Consider the following 19,378-nt stretch of genomic DNA (forward strand, 5'->3'; position numbering starts at 1 on the left):
ACCTTTCTTATGGTGCCAGATCGGTGCAATGTATCATGGGAGTGGACTGGGCTAGGGCTCTAGTATTCACAGTCTATTTGACAGCTCTGACTACCAAATAGATGGCTGGCTGGCTATTTAGCTGATATTTGACAGGCATAAAGGTGCAACGCATCATGGGTGTGGTCTTTGCACTAAAACATTTTGTGTTAAGACATGAAAAAGAAGCTAAAGAATACAATGACAGAACAGCAGAAACCCTGACCCCGGTAGCATACCACCCATGTCCGCTACAGTTTCTCCTCCTGTCTAATGATTCTTCTCAGCAGTCTGGGCCCTTGAGATAACGACTGTGTCCGCTGTCTATGCATCTTTGTTGGACATGGGAAAGAGGGAGGATGGGAGGTTTGGGTGTGAAAAATATCCGACTCAGATAGTCCCTGCAGTGGAGGAGGTCCTGTTTCCTCCTGAGGTGGTGTGCTCATGCACTGACAGCATCCTTCTCCTTCTTGTCACTGTCTTCATGCCAGGCTATGACTATCTTTGGGCACTTATGATCAGCCTCCTCTGAGTCTTTGCACTTCATTAGAAACATTAGGTCTCCACATGAGTCAGTTGCTCCAATGATCTTCTCTGGCTCAAGTGCTCTCTCAAAGCCACGAGCAGCTAGAACGTCATCCTCCTTTTTCCTTTTTCCCTTTTCAAGATTCAAGATTGCTTTCATTGTGAAATCAATGAAATTTGCATTGCAACCCCCGTGTGAAAAAGAAAAGATAATAAAATAAGATAAAATAAAATAAGATGAACTCACATCTAGATGTAATAAAGATAAAGATAATATAAAAATTTTTTGGGCGTGGGCTTTCGTGTGTGGGTGGACAGTCACTGCAGGGACTAACTACCTTTCTTATGGTGCTAGACAGGTGCACTATGCACAGAGCTATTAAAGACTGTGCTCTGGCTGGCAAATGGATGGCTATCTATTTGACAGCCACAAATGTACAATGCATCATAGGTAAAGCAACTGCAGGGATTAACTCTGAACCTTGTGCACATTGCATTTTTGTTACGGTGCCATGCAGAAAGGTGCAATGCTTCAAGCACGGAGTTTGGTTGAGCTGTGCATCATATGAGGAACAGAGAGCACAGGCTAATCTTGGAGGAATGATTGTTGAACTCCTGTTTTTGGTCAGAAAACTGGATGTTTTTCATTTGCAGTGCTTCGGCTGTAATTCTCCTGCACATTGCACCTTGGTTACGGTGCCAGAAACGTGCAACGCATCATCGATGGAGATTGGGCTAGGTTGTGCATCATATGCACCTTTCTTATGGTGCCAGAAAGGTGCAATGCATCATGGGGAGAGCTAAGTGAAAAACAAAGATTTGTTTAAGGTCAACAGCACCCTCAAGTAATAAAGAAACAGACAGTCACTGCAGTGACTAACTCTACCCCTCCTGCACATTCCACCTTTCTTATGGTGCCAGAAAGGTGCAATGCTTCATGGGTGTTGCCTGTGCGTCATATGCACAGTTGTCAAATACCCTGTGCATCATATGCACTGTTAAGACCCTTTGTTGACCTGTGACCTGATGGATGAAAACTTGTTCTCTTTTCTTGTTTTGTTAGACTTCTTCAAACAGTTGTCACAGATAAAGCCTGATGGCCAAATGATGTCATAGTACAGTATGCAGACCTGATGCATCCACAGTTTTTACATCAAATCCTCTTTTGATATTTGGCCGTCACTTTCTGCCATGCAGAAAAGACACCAGAAATGGCTTGGTCCATTTTTTCTTGTAGCTCTCACCACAGAAACTTTGAAAATGGCGGTGTTGTTGTGCTGCGACCATAGGGCTGCGACTGAACCGAAAATTACGTTCTGAACGGACCAATCACAGTCCTCGACGTTCACGTCACTACGCGTCGATGCGACGCGTAGTCAGGATTTTTGGAGGTGCGCGTCAGGCTATGGCATAGGGGCCGCAGAAGCATAAACCAGGCTTTACCTGTGTGTACCTTCTCCTGAGACCATAGATAAAGTTACTAGTCAATCCAGTCACATTCTCCTGAGGATTTTTCTGCCAGTGACTTTTCTTCTGAGATTTTTGCTACAGCTTTACAGGCTGACAAAAGGAGAAGGATTATTTGCCGCTGACTTTTTTTCTGTTACTTTGCATCGGACTACAGCTTTTCAGGCTGACGAAAGGAGAAGGATTATTTGCTGCTGGCTTTTCTTCTTTAACTTACGTTTCTCCTGCCGCTGTTTGTTGGTTCTTTGTTTGTTGTTTCTTTCTTTCTTCTTTTTTCAGATTAAGAGAAACATGCCCAGGAAGCCCAACAGGCACTATCTCCTTTGCCTGTTGTGCTTGAAGACCAAGGACTTCCTGTCAGTGCATCTGCGCCGAGTCTGCATGAAAGACAGCACGCCAGAAGCCATTGGTGCAGCGTTGGAGAAGGCCAAGAAGGATGTCCATGATCTTCTGGTGTCGGGCAGGGTGTTCCCCTACGTGCTGCTTCGCCAAATTTTGGATGATGCTGATCCACTCAGCAGGTTTGTGGAAGAACTTTTCACTCTTTTTTTTTTTTTTTTTTTTTTCCAAACATCACTTCTTGTTTACTCTCTGAAATGCATGAAATTTTTAAATTGTATTGCATATAATTGTCTAAATTATGTTTTGTTTTGTTTTGTTTTTTAATTCAAAGGCTGACTGAGGAGCTGCAGCGTCGTCACATGGTGGTGACCGGCATCCCTCCACCACTCCCCAATGCCAATGTTATAGCGAGACCATCAACCACACAGACAGCTGAGAGTGCGGCTCCTGAGACTGGCGAGAGTGAGCCGTCTGACAACACTTCTGTCAGCAGTGGCAAGTGCTTTCAATTGTGAGTATCAGCTTCAGCACGTCTCAGTTTGAGTAAATTATCTGTTAATCTCATGCAGGGCTCTCATGTTAACATGTTTAGGCATTTCCAGGAATGCGTTTAATTAATTGTAACTTGGAAATGACTTTATTTTCAAGAAATTACAAACATTGACAACCTCACTCAGTCTGGGAATCATCAGCACCGGTGATGCACTTCTCAGCTTGAGTAAATAAGCTGTTAGTCTCAGGCAGGGCTCTCAGCCTTCTAGTCTTCAGTGTTTCAGGCTTGCAAGATCTGATTAACTGGAGTAATTCCCCATTTTAAAGCTTAGCTTTCCATCTTAGCACACAGTTTTATAACAAAACGCTTTTCCCACATTGCAGTGTCTCGACTGTGCAGTGGACGACCAAAAACAGGAAGCTCATGGCACAGAGGGGACTTTATCAGAGGCACTCTCTGGACTATCCCTTGCTGAAGGACTTTGGCCTGTACCTGGAGAGGGAGCTTTGCAATGAAAATTTTAAACAGGAGGTAAGTACTACCATAAAACATTCTGTATTCATCAAAAAAAAAAAAAAAAAAAAAAAAAGTAAAAGAAGATGATTTTGCAAAATAGTCATGATTAGAAGACAATGTAACATGTTTTAACATGTTTTTTAGCATGTTTTTTTTTTTTTTTTTTTTTGCTTTTGGAGTATTTATTGCATGTCTTTTACTTTAAATTTGTTGAATATGCTGGAATGAATAAAGTATCTATCTATCTATCTTCTCTCTTCAGGTTGAAAACGTTGCCCGGTACCTGTACTACTTCGACTCACAGCAGCCATCCCTGCAATTTGTCAGGAACAGGGAGAAGATCCGGCAGTACCTCTGTGAGCTCTCCAGGGCAAAACTCACAAAACAGACACAGATAAATTACCTGAAGAGCTTGAAAAGGTTGGTAGCATTTGTTGTGGGGTTTTTTTCTCCATATAATATCAACACTTGTGTAGACAATAAACGTAATTGAGCTTAAATATGTGCAAATACTTAAAATACTTGCACGTCCTCTGACAGATTCTTGATGTACCACACTATCAACACCAACCTGAGGCGAGAGGATCAGACACTCCATGGGGACTGCAAGGACTTTATTGATTACATTGGCTCACTGCAGAAGTCCTTCTCCAAGCAAGTGAGCAAAGAGATCACCCAAAAGAGGTAAGTTTAATTGTTTGCACGCAGCTAACTGGATTACAGTTCACATAAGTGAGCAATGTGGCAAGTAATGTCATGATTTGTTAATACATTTTATCCTTTTTCCTCATAGACACGGCCGGTTGACTGAAAAAGAGCAGCTGACACCGCGTGACTGCTTGGCTGTGCTGAGGGCTGCCAAGAAGGACTTCTTGGCAGTTATAGGGAAGGTCTTCGAGGACAAGGACGCGACCCTGGAGTTGACCGAGTGCAGCTTTGTGGTGTACTATCTCCAGGCAGTGGTGATTTTGAGACACCTCCAGCGCCCGGGCGTGGTGGAGCACATGACTGTGAGTATTATTGTGCCCTTTTTGTCTTCTCTTTTTTGTCTTGACATTTTTTGCCAGTACCCTTACTAATCGACATGATATCCTTGTTTTGTGCAGGTACAGGAGTGGGTTGTGAGAAAGAAAGACACACTGGGCAATGCAGTTATTGGAGTGAAGGAGCACAAGACTGCAGCACAGCAAGTGGCCATGTTTGCCCTGTCACAGGAAGAGGAGTTTGTAAGTTCAAATTCAATGTTCAAAGCACGTCCAGGAATGTGTTTAATCAATTGTAACTACATTAGAAATGACTTTTTTGCAAGTTATTACGCACCGTCACAATCTCACTGATCAGCAGCGGTGTGCACTTCTCAGATTGAGTCAATTATCTGTTAATCTCAGACAGGGCTCTCACCTAATGCAAAATGGCCTTGATGTATACAAATACAGAATTACTGCAAGAGATAAAATAATTGTTTTGTGTTATTTTACAAGTCACCACACAGCCTTCCTTATTTGGGGAGAATCACCTTACATGCTGAGATACTCAGCTTTAGTTAGTCACCTGTGAATCATGCATTTGTTCATATTTGTTCAATCATATTTTTCCTCTGCCAACAGTGGTTTGACATGTTCTACACAAGGGTGCGGCCACAACTCCTAAACTCCAAGAAGCGCAAGAGCGATGACGCAGAGGTCAAGGAAAGATTTTTCATCTCCTCCACGGGGAGGCCCATCTACAACGCCTCCAATGACCTGAACAGACTGCACCGCAAGTAAGCAAACCACCATGATTCATTTCACCTCCGATATGTACCTGGTACTCCGGTGAGAAATCTTTATAAAAATTTTGAATGTTTAATGTTTAATGTTTAAACTCTCATTATAGATACAAGATTGAATCAGTGACCAGCCAGGTGGCACGGCGAGTGTTTGAGACGGCCACCAAGACTGACCGACGCCGACAAGTCTCTAGTGGCCGACTACCTGACACACTCCACCGCGACGGCTGAGAAACATTACAGAATGAAGCAGACAGAAAACATTGTGAGGGCCAGTCATGTGCTAGGTGCGCTAGCTGATGACTCAAGGTAAGCATGTTTCATATTTGTCAACACAATTAATACAGTCAACAATTTGTAAGCATCAAATCTTATACCCTTCTTATAATAACCTTGATTCTTTTTTTTTTTGTAGTGCTGACTCTGCAGAAGAGGGTACCAGTAGTGGTGCTCGTCGTGTCCGTAGCGCTGCTCGCACCGTTGGAAATGTGCAGATGGATGTCCAAGCGGCGTACGATAGGCTGCTGGAACATCACCCGGTGACTCTGGATGGGGATGTGCCAAGCAAGACTGAGCGGGAACGAGCATCCCCTGACTGTCAGCGGGCCCTGTACGAGCGTTGGCTGAAGGCGCAGATGAAACTGCACAAGCAGCATGTTCTTGGTGAGTTTCTTTTTTCAATATTTAATAGCATTTTTTTTCCCCAAGCAACAATGCTACGTACATGTACATGTGCTACGTACATGTTGTCAATTTTAGTCTTCTTGACTAACATCATCCTATCTTCTTGACAGCATACTTCTGCTGTCGTCTGCCGACGGAAAACCGAGTCAGCGCCTGGATTGCAAAGCAGGGATGGACGAGCAACATCCCCAATGCTGCCAATATCATCAGAGAGTGGAAGCCCTCCGGAGCTGAGGACGCGACCATGGACTCCACTCACATCCAGAAGCTGACAAGATCACAGAAGTGGAGAGGGCTTCTAGTCAACGCCGTTGAAGGGAAGGGCAAGGGTGTCATCACGACCCGGAGATTCCAGACTGGTGAGGTGGTCTGTGACTACCACGGGCGGGTCACCACAGCCAAAGAGGGCAAGAAAATCCACAAGAACACCAGTGAGGAGGAGACTGGATACATGTTCTTTTACAGGGACAAAAGAGGGCAGCCCATGTGCATCGACGCACATTCAGGCGTTTGTGAATGCCACCCTGGACAGCAGACTGTTGGCCGGTTGATCAATCACTCAAGAAAAGCAGCCAACCTAAGGTCAAGGTTGTTCACTATGGTGACAGATGGGGAGGAAACAGATATCATTCTTTTCCTCGCAACCAGGAACATTGACAGAAGTCTTTTCGTGGGGAGGGCTCAGGCCTGGCTTGGCCCCCTTAAATTTTGGACTGCCACCTTCAGACCTTTTGAGTTATGTCAAAATTACTCCCTCCATGTTTCTCTGTAACTCATACTGGACTTCACTGCTATCGCAGTTGACAAGTCCTTTAAGGGAAAGTTTTCAGCAACTCCATCCAGTTTCCACGAGGGCAGTCTTCAATACGAGGTGTTGTGAATCATTGTGAGGAAACAAAATTGTACTGGATGCGGTGGTGTGTTCCAACTGCCTGCCCTCAGACTCTCTCACTGTCTTCATCATCACACTCTGTCGAACCGTCAACGTCATGGAGTTTTGTGAATCCTGCTGGAAGTTGATGAGGAAGGTGTTGGGGACTCACCTCGGCCACAGTGCCGTTTACACTATGTGCCGCATAATGGAAGAGAGGGTGTACATGGAGGATGCACCATTGCTGAGAGGAGCTGTGTTCTTCGTTGGAATGGCACTATAGAGCGCCTGCTGCAGCCGATCCAGACAACAGGCAGTGCGGCCTAGACAGGAGATGTGTGGAAATCGGGGAGAGCGTGCGTTGGCCTGATGGTTTTTGGCCAAGGTCACGCCCACACATCGTCTTTGACCTCACTCAGGATTTGGCTGTGAAAATGCGCTACGCCTGAGAGTTCAGCTGGAGCGAGAGGAACGAGAAAAGAAGATGATTCCCCGAGACGGAACTGACAAACCAATCTGTGTAGATTTCTGATCGTTGTATCGTCTATAGACATTTAAGCCCTCTGGACTCTGCCTTGACGTGGCGTGGAGGCTTGTATGTCTCAGTGGTCATAGGCACTCTCCAGATTGGCTCTGCCCAGCAGAGTTTACTCTTGTTTGGTCAGGCAGGAGTGTAGCACCCAATAATGTAATAATTTACTGAAAATGTAATAACTCCTGAAAATGTATTAAAATTTGAACGTAACTCGATCGAAAATGTAATAAAACCCAATAATGTAATAACTTGACCAATAGATTTATTACATTTTCAGGTGGGTCTTTTTTTTTTAAAAAAAAAAAAAAAAAAAAAAAAAAGAATGATAATGTAAAACTTGACAGATAATGTAATATAGAGGTCTATATTTTGTGTTTTGAGAATCTAAGACTGTTATGTAGCCTACGCTGGATGTGAAACAACAGAATGACTGAATTGCAGACCTATACCATACAGCTATATGCACATGCAGATACTCAGGGACATCCTGGTCCTGCTGAGTGTGTGATGGATTTACCTCCTTTGGTGACCAGAATTCCTGCTCAGATATATCTGAGCAAAGTATGTTTAGGGAAGCAATAGTTATTCTCTTGTTTCAAAGTCAGTGTATTTAACAGTCTTAGATTCTCAAAACACAAAATATAGACCTCTATATTACATTATCTGTCAAGCTTTACATTATCATTTTTTTAAAAAAAAGACCCACCTGAAAATGTAATAAATCTCCAATAATGTAATAAGGTATTACGTTATCAGTAAAAATGTTATTACAATATCAGTCAGAATATTTTATTACATTATTGGTCAAGTTATTACATTATTGGGTTTTATTACTTACTATTACTTATTACTATTACTTTTTATTACATTTTCAGTAAATTATTACATTATTGGGTGCTACAAGGAGATATACTGGCTCTTTTTCACGGAGCTGGTATGAGAAGACGTCTTGGCTAACTGGATGCAGTGAGGCAGCTGCTTTATTTTGCTTCCCTTGCCTGCTTTTCCAAACCAAGGGAACTGATCAAGCCTGATCAAGCACTTTTGGCTTAAAGCCGAATGGTTTCAGGTATTTTCTTTATACAAAGTGACAACTCTTTGTTGCTTTGATAGTCTTAAATATGAGGATTTGCTGTGTTTTCATTGTCATTTAAGGTTGCTAACATAAATGTTAGCTAACAGAAGCACTTTGGGCTTTAAGCCTGATGGTTTGATTGTTTTTTTAAACAAAACGTTCAGTGTTTGTTGGTTTCATGTGTATATTTGCTGTTTTTTTTTTCCTTTTTTTTAATTTGAGTATGTAAATATAAATATGTTTTTCCAAACAATTAGCTGGACAGAAGAAGCACTTTGTACTCTTGGAAGCTGTGAAAATCAATTGTTTCTCTTTTTACTTTTGAAGTAAAAAATATATTTATACATTCTTGGTTTGTTTAATGATGGAAAAGGAGATTTTAAGGGTTTGTGTGGACCAATTATATCTTATCTGGAGCAAAACATATCAAACACTGGGGAGATAAATTCAAATTCACTAACTGGTAACATTCACCTGCATTTAACTGTCTATTTGTAAACATAATATACTTTAATTCTTGTGGTCCGGCGTTGCCAACTCCGCTTTTTGGTTTTGGTAAATTAAGTGCGCCCCCCCCAAGACAAAAATTCACCAGCCGCCACTGGTTGTAGTCCACCTTTTTTGTTTGTTTTCTGCTAAAGCTCACTTTTAGCGCAAAGTTTTCGCCCAATTTTTTTTTTTTTTTTTTTTTTTTTTTTTTTTTGCTAGTGTTATTTTGTGTGAAATTTGTGAGCTAAAGTCCTCTTTCAGTGCAGGGTTGTAGCCCTCTTTTTTGTTTCTCTTTTGCTAAAGTGTTATTAGTGATTTTCAAATACTTTATTTAAAACAGAGTTCAACATGACACGTCCTACTGCACAGAGCATCACTCCTTAAATTAAAGATGGTATATGCAGTTTTCAGTCAGCATATGTGAATTGTGTTTTTAACCTCTTCAACAAGGGCAGTATCTTATACAATGAACAAAAAACAACAAACTATGAATTCTGTGTTCATTTTAAATGGAGTTTAACTTATATTTTACCGCTGTGGCTCTTACAACATTGGCATAATGGTGCTGAGTGAACCATGTACGCAGCTTACTGTATAGCGGTCTCTTTACATTTAACAAGTAAAAATAAAATAATTGTAGCTCATGATTAAACAAATTTTTAGTGTTAGGAGTTTGTATACAGATGTTGGGTCTTTTGCCAGACTTATACTGAGATATTGAACTGGCAGACCAACATTGTCTTTGCAAGTTACCTCATTGCACTTCACATTAAAGAAGTTGCAATGATCTAATCATTTTATGTATTTTTGCAAAAGACAGATCGGTAACACTTTCTATGAAGACCACATCTATAGTGCATTATGAGCGCATTCATAGTGAATTATAATGCTCATCATAATAAATCATAATGCATTATGACTACACTCATAATGCTTTATGCTGCACTATATCAACAGTTATGAATAACTATAAATCTAGCTTATAATGACTTCTAAATCCAAGGGTCTTATGAGTGACAGGTTATAATCTACACCATAGGTTCTACAACAGGATGAAATCAATCAGTTGAAAGCTGGGAGACTATAAGTGAAAAAAAAAGTGTCAAGAAATGAAGAGTTAACAAAGACCCAACCAGAACCACTGCTCATCTGAACACTAAAATGTGCAGTACAGTCATTGGAAAACTGCAAATGTGTTGTACAAACTTGGATTATAACAATTAAATTCAGTGAAGTTTGAGTCAGAAAACTCCAATAATTTCCGGGTGTTGGAGAGTTCTACTGCATATTTGTGAAATTGGATAAAAACTTTAGTGTCTCCAGAAGGAGCTGTGTTAAGTCTGATAAATGTCCTCAGGTGATGTCACTTGAGTCAGCATTGGTTGAAGACAGTGAGTTTCAAAGTGAAAAAGTTCAGGTGGGGTCACTCTGTTGTCAGCTCAGTGTGATTCACAGGACGTTATTTCCTTGTTGAAAGAGTATTAAAAGACCAGGAAAGTCACAGAAACAAGCCTTATGTGATACCTCAGCTATCAATATCAGACTGATGATGTGAAGTGTTTGTCGGCTTGTGGCCCCCACCACCCCGGGACCCCCCCCCGCGGCTCCCAGAACCTGCTGGTTGCCTTTAGCGTGTGCAGGTGAGCACATGCCAAGTTGGGAGAAGAGCAAAGTCTGAACTCAAGTGCTCCAGAAACACAGGCTTGCTTGGACCATTTCCATTTCATTCACCTCCAAAAAGAGAAAAGAAAAAGTTGAAAGAAAAAATGTTGTTTACTGTCGTGTTTTAAATAATCATTTTTGCTACAAAGGACAACGCCTTGAAGTCTTGTTAACATAAGACTGACATAGAAAGGGTGACAAAAAAGTGAAAAACACAAAGGCACTGTCTTTTCTTCAACTCATTTATTTGAGAAACAAAAGGTTTAAATATTGAAAAAGCTACTGCAGGAACAGGGCAGACATAAAATACTGCATGTGAAACATTCCTTAATGATATATGGATAACTGTAATCACCAGACATGAGGATGAACAAATCATTTAAACAGCTACAAGAACAAACAAACAAACAAATAAATGAAGGAGTAAAAGAATAAATAAATAAGTAAATGCTAAAGACAAAGAGAAAGGGGGGCAGGTGCCACGGAATGCATTTCATTCTAGCAGAGGCACGTCCAAACTATTCCCAAAAAAGGCCGTGTGGCTGCAGGTTTTTTCCTCCGACCGATCAAGAGCACGCAGTCTGACCAATCAGCTGTCTGAAGACTGGGATCAGCTGATGAAATGAGTCAAGTCTGTTGTGCTGCTGCTCGGCTCGAAAGAAAACCTTCGGCCACTGCTTTAACACCTAGAGCTTTGACCTTTGTCCCTGTCTGTCTGTCTGTCTGTCTGTCCATGTCAGTGTGATCCATTAGTCCTGTGCTTTTGTTCATTGCAGCATATTTGCAGAGCAGCCTATGAAACACTAATGCTGGACAGAGCAGAGTAGGTGCTGGATACATTCTATCTGTAACCGGCAGGTTAGGTCTGCCCCACCACCGCTGTGTTCTAATTACCGGGACATAAATGCGGGTAGCGGCACGCCAGCCGATCTCTCTCTCTCTGTCTGTCTCTCGTTGTCTGTCTGTCTGTCTGTCTCTCTCCCTCTCTCTGTCTCTCTGTCTCTATGTCTCTCACTTCCTATCAAAAGTTATTCACAAATGAAATCTTGATCCAGGGGGTCATTGGTGTGCAAAGTGCTATCACTGTGATACATGGGCTGGCCCATGTCTGCCCTCCTGTGGCCACTGAGGGGATCTGTCGCTTCGTGCTGCAGCATATCGTTAGCCTCATAGCATAATTGCCTAAGTCATATTTTAAGGTTTTCGGGAAAGAAGAAAAAACAATGAAAAAAAATGCCCAAATCAAAGAGATGACTTAAGTCGATAGTGATTTTGGAATGTAACAAGCTTTCTGAGGACATAGGCGATAAGGCAGGATGAAGCAGCAGTGTCAGGAGAGTAAAGTTAGGCAGATATCTCAATTTGGCCAAAAAATGACTTAGGCAATTATGCTATGAGGCTAACGATATGTGATGAGATGGCGCACGTGATGCACCGAAGGCCCACCGAAGATCTCAAAACGTGTGAGTCAGTGTTTGTCCAATTAAGAGAGATTAAATCTGCAGACCCAATTTACTGTATATAAAGAGAAATTCCTACGTTGGCAAGAAGGGTCAAACGCGCTGCAACGGAACGAGAAGAGCTGCAACGAGACAAACGCAAACACAAAGTAAACGCATTGCAAAATGACAAACGCGGTGCAAATGAAAAAAAACGCCATGCAAGAACAAAAGCAAATGCATCCTTACCAAACGCTCTGCGATGAGGGAAACCACGCCAAGCACAAAACGATGAAACGTCAAAAAGCAACAGCAAACCAAAAAACAGCTGCATAACGACTCGCTTCATCGGAAGTTCGCCAAACCTGAAGGGGGCGCTGTCAGCCTCGGAAACACTCGGAGGCGAGGAGACAGCTGAACTTTTTCGTCGATCAAAAGTCCATGGAGAAAAGTTAGTTACGAGCACGGTAATGTGATGTCATTTAGTTGTACTATATTACCGTGCTCGTAACTAACTTTTCTCCATGGACTTTTGATCGACGAAAAAATTCAGCTGTCTCCTGTGAAACAGAACAACATCTTCAACAGATATTGAGGTGGCACTACAAGTACTGGATGCGGTGGTGTGTTCCAACTGCCTGCCCTCAGACTCTCTCACTGTCTTCATCATCACACTCTGTCAAACCGTAAACGTCATGGAGTTTTGTGAATCCTGCTGGAAGTTGATGAGGAAGGTGTTGGGGACTCACCTCGGCCACAGTGCCGTTTACACTATGTGCCGCATAATGGAAGAGAGGGTGTACATGGAGGATGCACCATTGCTGAGAGGAGCTGTGTTCGTTGTTGGAATGGCACTATAGAGCGCCTGCTGCAGCCGATCCAGACAACAGGCAGTGCGGCCTTGACAGGAGACGTGTGGAAATCGGGGAGAGCGTGCGTTGGCCTGATGGTTTTTGGCCAAGGTCACGCCCACACATCGTCTTTGACCTTTTCACCCAGGTGACAGAGCAAAGTGTCCCCTCCATCTCTGAAGACCAAGTTTGTATTTATGAGAATTTCTCTTCTTCTGTTTACTCTTTTCTCTCGTTTCCCACTTGCCGACCTCGAGCAGCCGAGGCCCGGCCTTCACTTTAACCAAAGAGTCCATTCTGTAACATTCTGTATGATTTGTACCACATACTGATCTCACTTTAAATGAGGCATCCCACTGTGTCATTTCATGTTGCCTCATCCTAACCGCTCTGTCTGTGTCCGCCTGTCTGTCTGTCTGTCGTCGCCCCCTCCAGTAGCCGCTGAGGGGACCTGCACGGACCACACTCAGGATTTGGCTGTGAAAATGCGCTACGCCTGAGAGTTCAGCTGGAGCGAGAAGAACGAGAAAAGAAGATGATTCCCCAAGACGGAACTGACAAACCAATCTGTGTAGATTTCTGATCTTTGTATAGTCTATATACATTTAAGCCCCCCCAACAAAAGGAAAAACAAAAACAAACAAAATTAAAAAATAGAAAAAAAAAAAAGAAAAACCTCCACATGGACTCTGCCTTGACGTGGCGTGGAGGCTTGTATGTCTCAGTGATCATAGGCACTCTCCAGATTGGCTCTGCCCAGCAGAGTTTACTCTTGTTTGGTCAGGCAGGAGGAAGCTGTGCAGGATAGAGCCGATCTGGAGAGTCTCTATGATCACTGAGACCAGACTAAAGAGTCCACAACTTACACGATGTTGAAGACATAAAAGAAGGAGGAGGAGAAAAAGAAAAACAAGTCAGGTTTATTTGTATAGCCCAGAATCACAATTGACATCACCCCAATGGGCTTTACAGTCTGTACAAAGTGTGACATCCTCTGTCCTTAGACCCAGCAAGCCTGAAGTGGTATTGCATCTGGATTTATAGCTTATGTTCACTGTTCATTGGAAACTGTTCATCAAACTATTGTTGACAGAGAGATGCTCAGTCGCAAAAGCAGGATCGGCCAAAAGACTGAGGCTGTAGTTTGGACTGTTGACCAGTAGATGGAGACAAATGATCAGGCTTGGCAGCTGGGACAGACTCAGCGAGTCCTCTGGAGCCAGCTCCTAAGAGATTTCTGAATGATAGAAATCAGGAAAACACACTAGATTAAGCAGCTGTATGTGCCGTGACAGACAAAGAGACCCACCCTTTTTCAGGTTTGTTTGATTTCCTCACCTGTCAAATCTTTTTATTCTCTGTTTTTTTGATTTCTGATGTTATTTCATTACTTGGTGTGCGCTTCGTTTTTGAACCTTTACTGTTATTGTTATTACTTTATTAATATTTACTTTTTAATTACATTGATCTCCTAATAATAATGCTAATCATCATAATGACAATAATACACCATGTCTAACACAACTATGCTGTCTAGCAGTTTCTGTCAGCAGCCTAGTGGAAGTATTTCATTTTAAGCGCCTGATTTCACTCTTTCTCAATTTTTCCCCCTAAAATCAAAGCTTTTGTAACCCGAAGTATCACAGGGGACATTTTGGGTTACAAAACAGCACGGGGTGCCATTTCCGGTATCAGCATTGGGAAAATGGAGCCAATCCGATGTACAGAACGGAGGCTACATGCTTGGCCACTCTGATTGGCTAAGAGGGTGCATGATCGACAGGTGATGCTGTGTAGGGTGGGCTAAAACTTTCCAGAAGGAGTTGGAAGATGGAAAGGTAAGATGCGGCCCCGTCAGCTCTTCAAAAAGTCGACATTTTAAGCATATTCTGTGTGTCTTAATGCATTTTTATGTGAAATTAGACATTTCAGGCATTTCAACCTGTTGACACGCTCACACAAAATTACCAGGATAACGCCCACCAAGTTGCGCCGCTATTTATTATAACAGTGGAACAGGCAGAGGAATTAGTGACGTGTTGGTCGGACATTTAGGGTTACAAAACATCATAGGCCACCGCCCAACGCATCTGAAGAGGGTGTGTATGAAAACCAACACACCAGAGGAAAGGGAGCAAGAAGCATCCAGAGCAATTGCCTCCCAGAACTGATTTGCCAGAGAGGGCAGAGTTTGGGACTTCTCAGAGCTCGAGGAGTATTGCAAAGATCCAGCTTCTTGTGTCAGCCTATGCCTTCGCCTTCAGAGTCGAGGATTCATAGTCACCAACACTCCTCAAATGTGCCCGACAGTTCAGCCAACTGAGAGGTATGCTGATCTTATTACCACTGCACTGTGACTTACACTGATGTAGTGACTAATACAGCTTTTCTACACTGTGTTACCTCAGTGACTTTTGCAACAGGTCTCAAAAGAAGGATGTCCTTACTGCCGTACAGAGGGATGTTGATTATATCCACCAAAAACTAATCAGTAGCGATTACATCCCCAACACTGCAGTCACATCTTTCAGACACTACTGTGAGGTTATCCTGCTGTTGGAGCACCAACTGACAGGGAAAGAAGTTCATTATCTTTCTTTGTTTCTCTGGAGTTTTTGGAATGCTACTTCAACAACATCAGGCCGTTTTCCCTTAAACGGCAAGATGGAGACAAGACGGACCAGGGCAAGTTCTGCCTTGGAGAAGGTGGGGTCCCATTGTCCAACCCTGCATCAGATTTACAACGGCTGAAGTCAAAGTGTGTAATCAGTATTACTACATCAAAAGCATGCTCTATGAATCTTTCAAGGCTTTGATTTGACTCATAGCAATTAAACAGACGAGGACACATTGCAGCTGTTTTTGTTTCATTCGTTGTGTTGAACTGCTGTCAAATTGGTCTACACACCGGGCCTTCCCTGTAACACTGACTGCATATACTGTATATGCTACTCACCTTTTTGTACTCCATCATACAGCTCATTCCATTGACAGGAAAGGCAACCCCACTCACGCAGCCCGAATACAGAAGACACTGGACAAGGAGACAGCGTGGACATCAAACAGACCCACTGTCGATGATGTTGTGAAGGCCGGGGTTCCCCCTCAACAACAAATTGAGGACAACAATCTCCTCATCCGCTCAGTCGCTGAGCAGAATTGGAAGGGCTTGGCCTTTAAGGATTTTGGAGAGGAAAAAGGCAAAGGTACATGCACACATGACTTGCAATCCATATGTCCATATGTGCATATGTTGAGTCGGTGCTCCCAAATATTAAATGTTCATTTATTATTTTGTGTTTATGATGGGCAAACTTAATGTTATGTTATGTTTATTGAGTGTTTGAGTTGATTGAGGACTGATTGATTGCAGCTGTCTGATATCCATCGTGGGCGTGTTTAATAAAAGTCTCGCACCCGCAGCTGAGTTCAGTTGTGTGTAGGTGACCTGGGAAACAGCAGAGCGTCTCCGATTCATTTCTCCTTGTATAAGGTGCTTTTTTCTCTGACTTTTGGGTTCACAATGCTGTGCCACTGTTTAGCCCTACTCTGTCAACAGGTTATGGGCCCAGAGTAATCCAGAGACAGTTTAGTGTGTTTCCACCGTGTGAGATGATTAGATGCTGTTAGCACCATGAGCAGAAGAATCGCAGACACAAGCCGCTGGTCTCGGCTCCTATTTGACGGAGATGAAAAGAATTACGAACTATGGGAGAAGAAGTTTTTGGGCCGCCATCGTCTGCAGGGCCTGAAAAACATTGTTTTAAATGACACCGACACAGAAGACGCAGAGGAGCTGCTAGTGGATGCAGCCAAGAATGCCGAGGCTTTGATGACAAAAGTAGCAGATGACAGCCGAGAAGCTCTGAAGATTTTAAGGGACTATTAACAAGGTAAAGGAAAGCCACGCATAATCAACCTTTATACAGAACTGACATCACTTCAAAAGTCAGTCAGTGAAAGTGTGACTGAATATGTGATCTGCGCTGAGATCACAATCACAGCTTTGAGAAATGTTGGAGAAATGTTAAGTGACGTTATGGTCCTGAAGGGGCTGCCTGAGTCCTTCAAACCATTTGCGGTTCATATTACACAGCGTGCTGAGAACGTATCTTTTGCAGAGTTTAAAACAAAGCTACGCAGCTACGAGGACACAGAGAAGATGCGGGCTGTAGCAACAGATGACGACGTGATGAAGGCGCGCATGCAGCAGCAGAGAGGGAGACCTGCCAGCGCAGGTGACCGGGGAGCAGAGAGGGCAGCAGCGGACCTGGCGTGCTTCAAATGCGGCCTGAAGGGACACCTGGCCAGAGCCTGCCAGCGAGAGTTGTGGTGCAGTCACTGCAGGAACACCGCACACCGGGACACCTCCTGCAGAAGGAAACAGCGCAGAGACCAAGACGACGCATGCAATGTCTCCGGGGGGGTCGACTGCGGGGCAACATCGCATATCATCACAGATCTCGCCAAGTTCAGGTTTGATGGTTGAGGTTTGATGAGGAGTTCCAGGCTGAGACACACTGTGTGGAGCTGGCTGATAGCACGAGGTGCAAGGGGGTGGCAGAGCGCCGCGGCGATGCCGAGGTCTGTCTGATTGACAGCAGAGGCAGACATCTGAACACCACGCTGAGGCAGCCCTGTACATCCCATCCTATTTTCTCGGTGAAAGCAGCCACTGCCAGCAGAGCCACCGTGATCTTCAAGAAAGGGAAGGATGTGTGACATGGCATGAGATTCTGGGGCACTGCAACTATGATGACATTCAGAGGTTACAAAATGTTGTTGATGGCATGAAAATTAAAGATCCAACAAAAAAACCCTCCACATTGTGAAGTGTGCACTCTGGGAAATTTTTCCAAACCAGAAACAGAGACCCTGATACGAGAGCTAAAACACCTCCAGAGCTAGTACGCACAGATGTGGCAGGACCGATCCACCCAGAGTCCAGAGATGGTCACAGATATGCACTTTCATTCACTGATGACTTTTCCAGTACAGTGTTTGTGTATTTCTTAAAAAGCTACAGAGAAGTTTGTAGCTGACACAGCCCCATACGGCAAGATCAAGTGTTTCAGATCTGACAATGGTTCTGAATACACAGGAAAAGGTTACCAGGCTCTACTCATTAAACATGGGATTAGACATGAGACATCAGCACCTTACTCTCCTCACCAGAATGGCACTGCTGAGCGCAATTGGCGCACACTTCTTGATATGGTACGGTGCATGTTGACTGAAAGTAATCTGCCAAAACAACTGTGGACTTATGCAGTCCAGACTGCTGCTGTGGAGAGGAACAGATGTTTTAATAAACGCACAAAGCAGACACCAATCCAAGCACTGACAGGCAGACAGCCGAACCTGCCTCGAACGCAGAGGTTTGGGTTGGAGTGTTTTGCTTAAAAACAAGACAAAAGAAAACTAAATCCAAGGTGTGAAAAGGGTGTTTTCATCGGGTATGACAAAAACAGTCCAGCATACATTGTCTACTTTCCTGACACTAAAAAAGTGCAGAAGTGCAGGGTGGTAAAATTTGTGGCTAAAACAGGTGGAGGTCAGCAGACATAGACTAACTTTCACGAGGTGAAATCTCACACAAATGAAAAGTTGGTGTGTAAGCTAGAGAGGTCACTGTATAGGCTAAAACAATTGGGCAGGAATTGGAACAAGGTTTTGCATGACTAATATACCCCCACTAAAAACATGCAAGAAGACCTGACCAATGGTGACAAAAGTGGAACTGGGTCCCCGGGCGCCGGTTGGATGGCAGCCCACCGCTCCTGGTCTGCCGCGGAGGAAGGACGACCAGGATGGGTTAAAGGCGGAAGTCAAATTTCACCAGTGCATGGCGTGTGTGGGCATGATATGGGCATGTATCTGTGTGACAAATAAAGGGGATTGTCCCTCTGATTCTTCTATCTGACCCAAAACAAGTTTGTACAGAACCAGGCTGACCACTGTGTTTACGCAAGGGAAACAGAACATGATAAGGTGATCATGATTATGTGGATTGATGACCTCATTATTGCAGCAAGTGATGAAAATGCATTGCAGCTTGTGAAAGACATGCTTACAGCAAGGTTCAAAATGAAGGGTTTGGGCAAACTCAGATATTTTCTTGGCATTGATTTTAACCAGAGTGACAACTGTGTGACAATGTCACAGACAAAGTATGTTGAAAAACTCCTGGAGAGATTCAACATGCAGGATTGTAAACCTAGATCCACACCGTGTGAACAAAAACTGAACTACACGGATGATGCAGCACTGATGAATAATGACACAAGATACAGAGAGGCAGTAGGAAGCCTCATCTGTTTGATTGTGTGTACCAGACCTGATTTGAGCTGTGTTGTATAAGCAAACTGTCACAGTACGTTACTGAACCTACTGCACAGCAATGGGGTACGGTTAAGTATTTACTGAGGTATCTCAAAGGCACAACTAACAAAGAGTTGTGCTACAGGAAAAGTGATGAGAACCTGGATAAACAAGCATACAGTGACACGGATTTGGCTGCTGATGTCAATGATAGACAAAGCACATCAGGTTATTGTATAAACATATACAAGGGCAGCACTTTAGTGTCATGGACAACCAAAAAGCAGCCAACCGAGGCTGTCCAGGTGTGAGTCAGAGTACA

The 19,378-nt window shown here is 43.3% G+C and overlaps 1 protein-coding gene across 1 annotated transcript; it reads left to right on the top strand.

The window, feature by feature from the left end:
* Nucleotides 1-2,301: 2,301 nt before the first annotated feature.
* Nucleotides 2,302-5,360, top strand: LOC143316311 (uncharacterized). The gene is made up of 9 exons (XM_076724197.1): nt 2,302-2,531; nt 2,684-2,863; nt 3,229-3,376; nt 3,624-3,781; nt 3,902-4,045; nt 4,155-4,371; nt 4,468-4,587; nt 4,969-5,123; nt 5,237-5,360. The coding sequence occupies exons 1-9, from the start codon at nt 2,302-2,304 to the stop codon at nt 5,358-5,360; spliced, it is 1,476 nt and encodes a 491-aa protein (XP_076580312.1).
* The last annotated feature ends 14,018 nt before the right edge of the window (nt 5,361-19,378 follow it).

This window comes from Chaetodon auriga, chromosome 23 (assembly GCF_051107435.1).
Source record: "Chaetodon auriga isolate fChaAug3 chromosome 23, fChaAug3.hap1, whole genome shotgun sequence".
Lineage (NCBI taxonomy): Eukaryota > Metazoa > Chordata > Actinopteri > Chaetodontiformes > Chaetodontidae > Chaetodon > Chaetodon auriga.